Source organism: Eimeria acervulina, genomic scaffold (genome assembly GCF_000499425.1).
Source record: "Eimeria acervulina Houghton genomic scaffold, Eah_scaff153, whole genome shotgun sequence".
NCBI classification, from domain to species: Eukaryota; Apicomplexa; class Conoidasida; order Eucoccidiorida; family Eimeriidae; genus Eimeria; species Eimeria acervulina.
In genome coordinates this window covers 44,027-57,987 of record NW_013550207.1, presented here as the reverse complement: position 1 = coordinate 57,987, position 13,961 = coordinate 44,027, and the positions used below count along the sequence as shown (strand labels likewise).

General features: G+C 43.5%; 2 protein-coding genes across 2 annotated transcripts; both read left to right on the top strand.

The window, feature by feature from the left end:
- Positions 1–1,050: 1,050 nt before the first annotated feature.
- EAH_00021500 (hypothetical protein, conserved) lies at positions 1,051–4,756 on the top strand (the record flags this gene model as incomplete). Its single annotated transcript, XM_013397063.1, has 2 exons — positions 1,051–4,125; positions 4,418–4,756. The coding sequence occupies 2 exons, from the start codon at positions 1,051–1,053 to the stop codon at positions 4,754–4,756; spliced, it is 3,414 nt and encodes a 1,137-aa protein (XP_013252517.1).
- A 4,090-nt stretch (positions 4,757–8,846) lies between these two features.
- EAH_00021490 (26S proteasome non-ATPase regulatory subunit, putative) lies at positions 8,847–12,456 on the top strand (the record flags this gene model as incomplete). The annotated part of the gene is made up of 4 exons (XM_013397062.1): positions 8,847–9,283; positions 9,969–10,015; positions 10,400–11,166; positions 11,839–12,456. The coding sequence occupies 4 exons, from the start codon at positions 8,847–8,849 to the stop codon at positions 12,454–12,456; spliced, it is 1,869 nt and encodes a 622-aa protein (XP_013252516.1).
- Positions 12,457–13,961: the final 1,505 nt, after the last annotated feature.

Genomic DNA, 13,961 nt, shown 5'->3' with positions numbered 1-13,961 from the left:
TATATATATATATATAGTTCTCATGGCCTTGATGGGGTGGTTGCCCATCTTACGGATTAGAGTGGCGTTCAAATTGGGTTGAATGCATGCATTAAAAAGTTTGTATGTTTAAAGTGAAGTGAATCTGTTTATTGCTTTTCTTTGCTGTTTGTTCTCTAGTAGAAATTCTACTTAGGGCCCCCCCGGACGTAGGCAATAGTAGCCTGTGGTAAAGATGCCTTTCAGTGTGTGAAAAGTATTTAATTAATTAATATAAAGGGAAAAATTCAAGAAATTTAAAATGCTGCTTCAGGTGTATGTACACCCGCAGAAGCAGCACAAGGGAGCGGCTGCAGAGAAGCAGCCCCCTTTATGAATTATGTTTTTGTTGTATTACCGATGATAAAGGTGTCAAGGGAGAGTGTTTAAACTGCTTTTTTTGATTAAAATTAATGTTTTTTAAAAAAACAAACTAAAAACACAAAATTTTACTCCGCTTTCCCTTTGTTGTTTCCCAACACCCGCATCATCAGCGGCTGCTGCATTCAAACTTCTTGGGTGCCTTCAGGACAGCCCTGCAGCTTCTTCTCTGCATGCAGGTGTTTAATTCAATTAAAAATAACGGAATAAATACTCTTCTTTTATTTTTTTTTGACAGGATCAGCAAGAAAAACAAAAACACTGCAACAGAAACGCCACCCCACCAAGTGGGAGGCGCCGCTCGATGCTGCAGCAACAGCAGCAGCAGCAGCAGCAAGACTGCTGCTGCTGCTGGCCTTTTTTACGTGACCTACAGCTGCTTCAGCCATTTATTATTGCTGCATCAGCCTGCTAACGCATGCAACGTCAACCACCCCCAGCGCTCCTCTCCAGCAGCAGCAGCAGCAGCAGCCTCCAATGTTGTTGCCGCTGCTTCGCTCTTCCCCTCGGTCTCTAGGGAGGCCCAAGGAGAGGGGATGCTGCAGCAGCAGCAGCAGCAGCTGCTGCAGCAGTAGCTGCAGCGCTCCGACATTCCCCCAGCACCGCAGCAGCAGCAACAGCAGCAGCAGCAGCAGCAGCAGCAAGATTGGCATGTTTGGGATCGTCTGGGCGTTGGGGATCGTCTATCTCTCGGGTGTCTGCACAGCTGCTGCGGATGAGGGCTTCCCCTTCTCAGGCTTCTGGCCTTCTCAAACGTTGAGCCAGCTGCAGGATGCCTTGCACCAGATGCCTTTCGGTTCTTTCTTATCAAAGGGGCGTCCGAATAATTCAGCAGCAGCAGCAGCACCATCGCAGCCCCCTATTCATGATCATTCGCCGGAAGATAGTCGAGATGGCTATGGGGGTCTGTCTCATCCTCTCCTGCAAGTGCGTGCACCAGCAGATCCAGCAGCGCAGCAGCTGCAGCTGCAGCAGCTGCAGCAACAGCAACGGCAGATGCAGCAGATGCAACAGATGCAGCAGATGCAGCAGATGCAACAGATGCAACAGATGCAGCAGATGCAACAGTTGCAGCAGATGCAGCAGCAGCAGATGCAGCAGCAGCAGATGCAGCAGCAGCAGATGCAGCAGCAGCAGATGCAGCAGCAGCAGATACAGCAGCAGGACCCACTGGGATTTGCCCCCCCCATCTTAGGGCTTAGCGTAGCAACGAGTCGTGCTCATGCTGCTACAGCAGCAGCAGAAAGAGCAGCACACGACCTGCGGGTGCTGAGTATCTCAGTGGGCGAATTTGGGGCGTCCCTTCAGCAGCAAATCTCCTTCCGCATGCAACAGCAGCAGCAGCAGCAGCAGCAGCAGCAACAGCAGCAGCAGCAGCAGCAGCCTATGGGGCTATGGGAGCCCCACGAGTGCTTGCAGCCTTATTCCTTTGCTGCTGCTGTGATGCGCACGCTGCAGCAGCAGAAGCAGCAAGCTGAAGAGGCTGTCGCAGCAGCACGAGCAGCGATTGAGGAAGAAATGCCGGAGCAGCAGCTTGATGAGCAGCAGCAGCAGCAGCAGCAGCAAATGCTGCAGCAGCAACAGCAGCACGTGGCGATGCAGTCCCCATCGACGCAGTGGGGGTCTCCTCTTTTAGGAGACAGTGGAGAGCCAGGGGCAGCAGCAGCAGCAGGTTGGGGGTTTGCTGCTGAGGAGAGCAGCAGCAACAGCAGCAACGGGCTGCTGCAGCAGCAGCAGCAGCAATATCGGCTTCAGCTGGAGCACCGTTTGTCTGAGGTTGAGGGCATTCTTGGTGGGGACGTGTCTCTGATGCAGCAGCAGCTAGATGGTCTGTTTTCATTTGCTGATGCATGCGCTGTTGCTGCAGTTGCGGCACTGGAGGAGGAGGTGGCAGGGCTGTCTGCTGCTGTTGCTGCGCTGCTGCAGCAAGATGAACAGTTTGCTTCTACTGCTGTCACTGCGCTGCAGCAGGTCGTGCTGCTGCTGGGAGACAGGGGTTCAGAAAAAGAAGCAACAGCAGGGGCCCAGGAAGCGCTTGAAGACGTGCTGGTGCCGGCGCTGCAGCAGCTAGAGCAGCAGCAGCAACAGCTGCAGCAGCAGCGCATGCCTGTGCTGCAGCAGATTAAAGTCACCCGCCGGCGTTTGAGTATGTTTATGGAAACTGCTGCAGGCATTGCGAAGTCTGGAGAAGGCGACAGCAGCAGCAGCAGCAGCAGTGGGGGGGGTCCCTTCTGTAAGCAGCTGCTGCAGCAGTGGCAGCAGCTGCAGCCCCCTGACTTCCAGGGGCGCTTGCTGCAGCAGCAGCAGCTACTACTCGATAGGATTGTGGAAGGGCTTACCTCGTTATGTAGAAACCTGACTGCTTTTATTAACTCAGACCAAGCAGCAGCAGCAGGAACCGCAGCAGGAGCAGCAGCCGCAGATGCTGCAGACACCAAGCATACTGTCTCTTCAAAGGTTCTCACGCAGCCCTCGCACATGCAGCGGCGTCAGCAGCATCAGCAGCGGCTGCAGCTACAGCAGCAGGCGCAGCAGCAGCTGCAGTCGTTGCATTCGATGCAAACGAAGGGGGATGGAGGAGACGCCTCCCTTGGTGTGGGGTCGGCAGGTGAGCTGCCTGTACACCCCAAGAGTGTAGATATTATACTAGGTGCAGCAGCATCCCTCCGTGATGCTGCGCTGCGGTTGGGCGGTACAGTTCATGAAGCAGTTAGGCCGTTGCAAGAGCATGGAGGCCCTTTAGATCTAGCAGCTATTTTCCTGCAGCAGCAGCAGCAGCAGCAGCAGCAGGGGCAGCAGCAGTGGGGGAATGCGCAGCATAAGGATGTGGCAGAGTTAATTGATGATATGCAGCTGCTGCAGCAGCAATGCCTGCTGCAGCAGCAGCGAATAGGAGCAGCAGCAAGCTGCTTAAGTGCTACTGCTGTTGCACACCATGCTGCATCGGAAGCAGCAGCAGCAGCAGCTGCTGCTGCTGCTCTCTGGATGTTCGACGAGGAAACAGAGCAACAAGCAGGCAGCTGGCTCGCGCAGCAGCGGCAGCAGCAGCAAGAGGAAGCGCAGCAGCAGGAGACAGAGGTGGGGGGAGGCGACGGCTCTGAGACAGCAACAGCTTCGGCTGCTGTTGCTGCTGCTGCTCATGAAGGTGAGGGGACAGCGCTTGATGGAGAAGAAGATAAAGGCTCTGCTGCAGCAGCAGAAGGAGCAGCAGCAGCAGAAGGAGCTGCATCATCAGGAGTTGCATCAGCAGAAGAAGCTGCATCAGCAGAAGAAGCTGCATCAGCAGAAGGAGCCGCAGCAACAGAAGGAGCAGCAGCAGCAGAAGGAGCAGCAGCAGCAGAAGCGGGAGCGAGCTTAGCTGCTGGATCGTTGGTTGCTGCAGATGGTGATGGGGCTACTGCTGTTGCTGCAGCTGTACCTCACGTAGCTTCGGAGCCAGAAGCAGCAGCAGCAGCAGCAGCAGCAGCAGCAGAAAAGCTGCAAGAGGGTATGGCCCGGTGTGTGTTGGAGCTGGTTAGGCGGATGGAGGAAGCGGCAGCAATGTACGCAGGAGCGCAGCAGCTGCTGAATGCAGCACTAGCAGCAGCAGCAGCAGCAGAAGCAGCAGAGATACAGCTATACGAAGAGAGAGCAAGCAGAGAGAAGAGGATGATAGTTGAAGGGACGAAGGAGCATCAACGAAGGGCGTTAAGAAAACAAGCAGCAGCACAAATAGAGCTTGCTGCTGTAGGTCTTCCCAGTGAGGCACGGCCGCAGCTGTAGCTGCTGATACACCGCAGCATATATATATATATATATACCGTAATAAGCATAACTGCAGCAGCAGGGGGATATAAACAAAACAAACTTGTCTACCTATGCATCCAGAAGCAAATGCAGCACTTATTAACAATTATTATTATTATTATTATTATTATTATTATATATATATAACATATTAACAAGTCCAGATGTATATACACTCCAAGGTCTCGCAACCCTGTCAAGCAAAAGCTGCTGCTCTCCCCTGCTGCACCAGCAACAGCAGCAGCAGCAACAGCAGCAGCAGCAGCAGCACCGACAGCGACAGCATCCGTTACAGCACCAGCACCAGCAACAGCAGCAGCGACAGCGACAGCAGCAGCAGCAGCGACAGCGACAGCAGCAGCAGCGGCGACAGCGACAGCAGCAGCAGCGGCGACAGCGACAGCAGCAGCAGCAGCGACAGCAGCAGCAGCAGCGGCAGCAGCAGCAAGATGAGGCTAGGTTTGTGTTAGAGGGAGAGAAGGGGGCAGATATAGTATGGCTGCATGCAGACGCTGAGGAGACAGTTGGTGGTGTTGCTGCTTCAAGCAGCAGAAGCATAACAGCTTTCTGATGGTTTTGTCTATATTACCTTTGATGCGTATCTCTCGTTTTCTACGTTAACTTCAACAACCTACAACCCGTCGTCCTCAGCCCAGTTGCTTGCAGCAGCAGCAACAGCTGCAGCAGCAGCAGCAGCAGAAGCAGCAGCGGCAGCAGAGAGGAAGAGGAGAGGGGTGAGGGGTACCGGAGCATAGAGTTTGTTTTTAACTGTCTCCATCTGCATGCATGCATAATTAGCTGTCTCTTTGTTGTCTCTCTTGCTGTTTATGTTATCAGCAGGGAGAGAGCGTGCAGCACCGCTTTGCTCGCGCATACAGCAGCAGCAAGTGCAGCAGGTGCTGCTGCTGCTGCTGCTGCTGTTTTTGCCGCTGCATGTGCAACAGCAGCGGCAGCTGCAGCAGTAACAGCAGCTGCAGCAGCTGCAGCAGTAAGAGCAGCTGCAGCAGCAGCAGCATTAGGAGCGCCCCCAGCAGAAGCTGTAAGAGGGTTTTGATGAGGCGGTGTTTTGTTTACGGTGTAATTCTGCATGCACCTCTGCTGCACTACGCGCTTAGTGAATGTGTGGGGCTTTCACTCCATACACCACATACATGCATGCATGCATGCATGCATGCATGCATGCATGCATGCAGCTTATGGATCTTTGATGCATGCATGCCCGATAAGCATGCATGCACGTATGCATGCATGCAGCTTCATGCATGTATGCATGCATGAAGCTGTTGATCAGTGCATGCATGCAGCCTTTGGCTCATGCATGCATGTATAGGGTTCTTGGTGCATGCATGCATGCATGCATGCATGCATGAAGGTGTAGAAGGAAAGGGTGGGAGTAAGAGAGACAGCAAAATAAAACGAACAAAGTGTAGGGGCATGCGTATTTGCATGCAAGAGACAGCTAAAGTGAAGGAAAGAGACAGACAAGCAAACTCAGCATAACATAATAATTGCTTGTTTTGTTCATTGTTTATTATTTGCTTTTAATACACCCTTCTATTGATTATATTTGAGATAAATATAATAAAACAGACAACATTACAGACACAGACAGACACATTGGCTACAACTTCTGCTTTCCCTCCGCTTATTCTCTCTCTCTCTCTCTCTCTCTCTCTCTATATATATATATATATATATATATGTATATATATACATCTAATATATATATATATGTATATATTATATATATCTGTTTCTGTGTCTCCCTTTAATTAGACAGAGAGCCCTCCATTAGGGATACAGACAGTGAATAAAATAAAAACATAATATATATCTATATATATATACTTCAGTATATATATATATATGTATATATACATATATATATATATATATATCTACATATATATATATATATATATTATATATAAGACGAATAAAATGATAGCATGGACAGGGGAGACGAACAGGCTGCAAAGAAAAACCTCTTCTCTTATTCATTCACACATATATATTTACATATACATAAACATATATATTTATTTATTTATTTATTTATTTATACACCACAAAGGAGACAGAAGGGTGTCTCCATTGAGGAGACAGCCAATGCAGAGCCTTCCCTTCTCTGAAGGCCCTGCAGCAATCGTTATTTACTCTTCTTAAAAATAAATAATATGCTCTATATGATGTTTACTCTTCTCTGTATACAATGTAATACAATACAGCATTATAATATAATATACTATAATATACATATACATATATATAAATATATATATATATATTATTTGAATATAAACTGAGGTGTACAGACAGCCATATGGTGTAGGATGAAGACTGGCGTTAACTTACGAAGAAATAACAAAGCAGTTAAACAACATTATCAGACATTTAAAGCTTTCTTTTAATTTATTTAGAACAACAAACTGAGCGATATATAATTGGGTATAAAAGAATATTGTTCAGACAGTATTATTGCTTTTGTAATAAAAGAGATAAACAAGAAAAAACAGCGTCTGTACACCGCAGCAGCATTTGTTTGTTTAATGAATAAAAATAATAAAGCTGCATCCTCTTCTTTGCATTTTTTCTTTCTCTACTATAAATGCATGCACATATATATATATATATATAATTAATTAATTACAAATAATAATTAGAATATTAATATATATATGTTGATGTGCTAGGACCGGCTGTCTTCCCATAGGGTTTTATTTAGCTTGAATCGCTGTTTTATTTTTTTTATTTTTTTTATTGTAGTTGTTATTGTTATTGATTTTATTATCCTTACTATTATTATTATTACTTTAATCTTTGCTCTTATTCCTATTCTTAATATTTTAATTCTTGTTCTTAAGTTTACTCGGTAAAGAAATGCATTTGTTGCTGTAAACTTTGAATTGTGAATGATTTGCATAAAATAAAAGAAATTAAGTTCTTCTTGCATGCATGCATGCATGCATGCAGATGCAGATGCTTTCAGACAGAAGTTCTAGCAAGAAATGCTGCAACTGCGGTGTATAGCCACCTTAGTACTAAAATGCACGTTACTATTTTTATTATTTATTACGATTGCTATTCTTACTCCTATTACTGTTATTTTTATTGTTATAATTATCCTTATTATTATTACTCTTATTCTTAACAATACTAATCTAATTATTATTATTACTGTTATTGTTGTTAATATTATTATCTTTATTATTGTTGTTATTTTTATTATGCAAGTTTAATGCTTTTACTACAGCTCCTTACGAGCGAGGATACAACAAGACGGTTATAACACCAATCTTAGGGTAAAAGTCTAAAAAAGATAAATTCAATAGAGATGAAGCTTTATAATAAATAAAAATGTAATTAATAATAAACTTATCAAACTTCTTTTGTATCCCTACTATATTCTATAATATGCTTCTGTTCATTATAGTCAAAGGGCTGGGGATTAGAGGAGATTAACCCGCATTAAATATAAATAGATATATATATCGCTTTATAATTGTTGTTGCTGCTGCTGCAATGCAGCACTTTACAAATATCAACACTATCAATAATTCTTCTGGTGTATATATAGTAAACATGCAGAAGACAGTGGCTGCGCATGCAGAGGCAAATAAACGTTCTTTTCCCTCTCCTCTAGCCAGAGATAGAGAATTGCTATACTTATACTTGAGAAAATGCTGCTTATTTAAGATTAAGAGAATATAAATAAAGAAAAAGCGAAGCCAGCACCAAACAAACGGCGCAGCACCACAACCCACCTGATGATTTGCTGGATAAGATGCACCTAACAACGCTATTCAGAGCGAAATTAACAATTATTATGCAAATATATTCATTTTAATTCAATAAAGTCTCTTAAAATCGTCATATTCAATCGTAAGACGCAACTCCCCGGTCGCACAGCTTGAGGTGTACGTACACCGCAGAAGTAAGCGGCAGAAGCAGCAGCAGAGTGGATGAGATATGCTGCAGATATATATAAAAAGACAAGCGTTTTTTGTTAATTAATACAGAATAATTATTTATTTATATTATTCTCTTCTTATTTTTACTTTTTCTATGCTGCTGCTGCAGCAGAAGCCTCCAGCTGCAGCCCCTCTCCCTTCATCTGTTGCGCTTCCTGAGGCTGCTGAATCGCATGCAGAATCTGCGGAGTATTTTTGGGTATTTCTTCGTTCTAATCATTTATTTATTTCTATTTATTAAATATTAATTCTTTTTCTTGCGTTTTTTGTACGAATTGCCCACAGCTGCAGCAGCAGGGTAACACCAGCCGCCCTGCTGCGCTGCTGCTCTGCAGCAACATTGTGTTATTCTTTTTTTCTTCTTTTTCTTCTTTTATCCCCATTTCTACACTTCTTACCTCTCGAATGCATCTGCTTCTGGTAAGGAAACCTCCTTCAGATTAACTTCAGAAGTTGCTGCTGCTGCTGCTGCTGCAGTTGCAGTTGCGGCAGCGCTCAGAGCTTCTGCTGCTGTTGCTTCTGCTGCTGCACGAACGAGGCTGAGAAGCAGCTGCCTAAGTGCTGAGCCTTTGATACGGAAGCAGCAGCAGCTGCTGCAACCTTGATTGCTGCCCAGCACTAGCAGCATCACCACCAACACCAACAGCAGCAGCAACAGGAGCAGCAGCATCAGCAGCAGCAGCAGGAACAATGTCTGCAGCAGCAGGTGCTCAGGCCCGCGGCTGCGGTGCAGTGGGTCTACCTGGAGCAAATCCTTACAAAGCTTTTTATTCTATGGTTCGTACAAAGCCTGTCTCTGTATTAAGACAGACATTGCTGCAGCAATTAGCTTTACATCTTCAGCAGCTGCAGCAGCAGCATCCTCTACCTGCTGGTGCGGATGCAGCACAGCATTTGCAGCAGCTTCAGCAGCTGCAGCAGCAGCAGGCGAAGCGTTATTTAGCGGATGGGCCTGGTAATGCAACAGTTTTATTCGAAGCTGCACAAAGAAAAACAGATGCCGAAGCACTTGAAGTTTCTCGGCTGCTTATCGATGAATTTGGTGTAGCAGACCCTAATGCGACAGACCGCATGCAGCAAACTTGTCTCTTCTATGCTGCTAGAGAAGGTCATGCAGAACTATGCCGGTAAGCACTGTCTCCCCTCCCTGCTGCTGCTGCAGCAGCAGCAGCAGCAGTAGCAGCAGCAGCTGCTGCTGCTGGTGCTGAGAGTTTGCTGCTGCAGTTATCGTTCTGTTGATTGTTGCTGTTGCAACAGCAGCTGCTGCTGCTGCTCTTGTAGATGTTGTTGATTTATTTTTCTGTTTATATTGTATGTTTATATTTATCTTTACAGCTGTGTAGAGGTGTATGTTTATATTTTTATATTTATATTTCTGTCCTTCTTTATTCATTTGCATGCACAGATACGTTTATATTTACGTTTAGATTTGTTCGTATATTTATATAATTATATATTTATATTTATATACTTACACTTAGGTATTTTACATTATATATGTATATTATATATATATGTATATATATATATATATATTGACATTGATATTTATATATTTGTAAGTTAATATTTATAATTAATATTTAAACATGTATATATATATTATATCTACATATATATGAATATACATATATATATATATATATCTGCATATATATATTTTTACATACATCTACATTAACATAATATATATGTATATGTTAAATTTAACAAAAATAAAAGCAATATATATATATATATGTATAATATATATATATATGTATATATTTATCTATTTATATTTATATGTGCATTTATATTTGTTATGTGTAGGTATTTGTTAGCGAAGGGTTCAAACGCGAATGCGAGAGACTCTGTTGGTCAGACATGTTTATTTTATGCAGCAAGAGAAGGGCGGACAGCATGTCTAAATATATTATTAGATGGAGGAGGGGATGCGAATATATTAGATATAAACAAACAAACATGTTTATTTTATGCTAGCAGAGATAATAGAGTAGAGGCTGTTAAAATATTACTTAAAGCAGGTGCCGACCCCTCTGTTAAAGATTGCATGCGAAGAACAGCGTGGAACTTCGCTAAAAATAATAATCATATGCATGTTTGTTATCTTCTTAAGAATGCAGCAGCAACAGCAGCAAGACCCCCTGCTGCTGCTGCTGCTGCTGCAGCAGGGGCACACCAGCAACACCCTTATCACTCTCCTCCGCCTCCGTCTGCTGCTGTTGCTGCACCTGCTGCAGCGGCGGGTGCTGCTGCTCCACCAACAGCTGCAACAGCAGCAGGATACGATATGCAGCAGCAGCAGCAAATGCTGCAGCATCCTGGTGGCAGCACTTCAGCAGCAACTGCAGGGAGTTTGCTGCTGGGCAGCGGCAGCATGGGTACTTCACCGTTTGACGTGCAGCAAGCGCAGCAACAGCAGCAGCAGCAGCAGCAGCAGCTGTTGCTGCAGCAGCAGGGACGTAGCTGCAGCATTTTAACTGCTTCTTCTAGCGGAGGCTTTGCAGATGAAGGCCCTGTTAGAAAAAAATATAAACTACAGTATCAGCCGCTGCCAGCTGAGCTTCCAGGTGTATGGGTAGATTGTCCTTATGAAAAGATAGAAGAGTTTGAGCGTTTATTTCCTTCTGTAGCTGTATGGCCTGCTGCTGCTGCTGCTGCTGCTGCAGCTGCTGCTGCAGCAGCAGCAGAAGGAACAGCAGCAACAGCAGCAGGAGGATCTCCTGTAGGTGAAGGCGGTACAGCAACAACAGCAGCAACACCTGCAGCAGCAGCAGGAGCACCACCATCAGCAGCATCAGCAGTATCATCAGGAGGAGGAGGAGCAGCAGCAGCAGCAGCAGGAGGAGATTTAAGTGCTGCTGCATGCATATGCAGATGCGAAGCTTTGATGGGCTCGTGGATATCTTGCGCAAATGCATTATTAAGTACTCTGAGTAAATATGAAGGCGGACATATATTTGAGAAGCCTGTCGATAGAAAAGTAGCACCAGGGTATTATGATGTCGTAAGTAAGCCGATGTCTTTGTCTTGTGTTCGTATGAAGCTCCGCAAACAATCTTATAAACATCCGCATGCATTTCTAGCAGATGTACAGCTCATCTTTGATAATTGTGCACTCTATAATCGGCCTGGCAGCTGGGTATACACCATAGGCAAAAATCTTCAACGCTTCTTTCTTAACCAGGTATATATAAATATTAATCATAAATATTAATAATAAATATAAATATTAATAATAAATATTAATATAAATATAAATAATAAATATTAATAATCAATATTAATAATCAATATTAATAATAAATATAAATAATAAATATAAATATATGTAATAAATATCAATAATAAATCTAAATATAAATCTAAATAATAAATATAAATAATAAATATAAATATAAATGTATATAATAAATAATAAATATATATAATAAATATAAATATAAATATAAATAATAAATATAAATATATAATCTCATATATATATATATATATATACTTATATATATTGTATGCATCTCTCTTTGTTTATTTTGTTTGTTTGTCCCTTCACTTTGCTGCTGATGCATGCTGCTGTCTCCTTTCTTCTGTGCTGCATATATTAACATCTCCTTTTCATATATACATATATTTATTTATTTATTTCTTTATTTATTTATTTGTTTGTTTATTTGTTTAGGTGGTGGTGATGCGTTTTAACGAGCATGTGAGCGCCTTCAACAAAATATATGCAGCACTGCAGCAAGTCGCGCAGCAAAATGAACTGTGCAGGCAGCAGCAGCAGCAGCAGCAGCAGCAGCAGCAGCAGCAGCAAGGAGCTCAAGATGCTCCTCTCCCCCTTAAGGCAGAACATACAGAAGGGGTAGCAGCACCTGCTGCAGCCGATGCGGCTGCTACTGCTGCAGCAGCAGCAGCACCACCTGCTGCAGCAGCGGCAGCACCTGCTGCAGCAGCAGCAGCACCTGCTACTGCAGCGACAGCACCTGCTGCTGCAGCACCTCCAGCTGCTGCTGCTACTGCGGCTCCGGCTGCTGCTGCTGCTGATCCTGCTGCTGCTGCAGCGACTGCACCCAGTGAAGCGCCAACGGATGCTGCCGCAGCAGCAACACCAGCAGCAGGGCAGAAAGCTGCAGCAGCCGCTGCTGCCCCGCCGGTGACAGCAGCACCAGCTGCAGCAGCAGCACCAACAGCAGCAACAGCTGGAGCGGTGCCTCCTGCTGCAGCAGGGATGGCGACAGAGGCGCCAGCAGCAGCAGCAGCAACAGCAGCAGCAGCAGAAACAATGTCCCAGAGTTAGACGGGCGTTTAAATATATTATGCAACTGTCAAGCAACTTTGCTGCTGCTGGAGTTGAGGTGTATGTACACCGCAGCAAGCACAGCAACTGTCTCCTTTTTCTTCTCAGAGCGTTTATACTTCTTTGCTTTTTCTTTTCTCGCTTATAGCTAACAGCTGCAGCAGCAGCAGCAGCAACAGTAGTAGCAGCTAGTTATGCATGCACGCTTGTACAACCGCTGCAGCTGCAGCAGCACATGTAACAGCAGCAACTGCAGCAGAAGCAACAGTAGCAGCACAACTGTAACAGCAGCAACTGCAGCAGCAGCAACTGCAGAAGAAGCAACTGCAGCAACAGCAACTCTAGCGAGAACAACTGTAGCAGCAAGCAAACCGAAGTTGTTTGTAGCTGGTGCAGCAGAGTAGCAGCAGCAGCTGCTGCTGCCTGTCTCACACTCTCTTCTCTCTCTCTCTGTCTCCTTCTGTCTCCTTGCTTAGTGTCTGTCTCTTTTATTTGCTCTTCATAGTTTTTCTCTCTTTTATTTGTTTGTCTCCGTCTATATTTATAAGTCTGTCTCCTCTTTATAATTATTAATTTATTATTTTTGTTTTTATTTTGTTTATTTTTTCGTCTCCTTTTCATTTGTCTCCGATGCGTTGCGTTTGTTTTATTATTATTTGTTTATCTTTTTATTGTTTGTTTGTTTGTTTTACTCTTTATCTTTTCATCCTTTGTTTGTTTGTTTTATTATTCTTTGTTTATTTTTTTGTTTGTTTGTTTGTTTTATGTTTATGTTCGTCTCTACTTTTCGTCTGTCTCTTTTTTGTGTTTGTTTGTCTTCATTGTTGTCTGCGGGTTTATATTATTATTATTATTATATATATTATAATCAGATAATTATTACATATGTCCTCTATTCTTTTATTTACTAGTTAAATAAATAAATATTTATTTATATGTTTATTTGTTTATGTATTTGTTTGTCTTTCTTATCTCCTTTACATCTTTACTTCTTTATTTATTTATTTTTATTTATTTATGTAGTTGTCTCGTCTATTTTATTTTGTTTGTTTTATTGTCGCCTTTATTCGACTTGTCTCTGTTTGTTAATTTATTTTATTTATTTGTTTTTGTTTGTTGCTGCTGTTTGTTGTTTTCTACTTCCTCTCGTCGGAGGGGCTGCTGCTGCTGCAGCTGCTGCAGCTGCTGTTGCTGCTGCTGCTGCTGCTGTTGCTGCTGCAAGATGCATGCAACTGTCTCTGCCTAGTGATGTAGGAGTGGCCGACCTGAGGAGACACCGGAAGAAGAGACGCCCGAAGGAGACAAATTAAAAAAATAATAAAAATAATAAAAATAATAAATATAATAAATATAATAAAAATAATAAAAATAATAAAAATAATAAAAATAATAAAATATATCAACACCAACACGCGCACTCGCAACCCCTACCTCAATATACATTTATACATATATATATATATATATATATATATATATATATATATTTATATAATATATTGTAA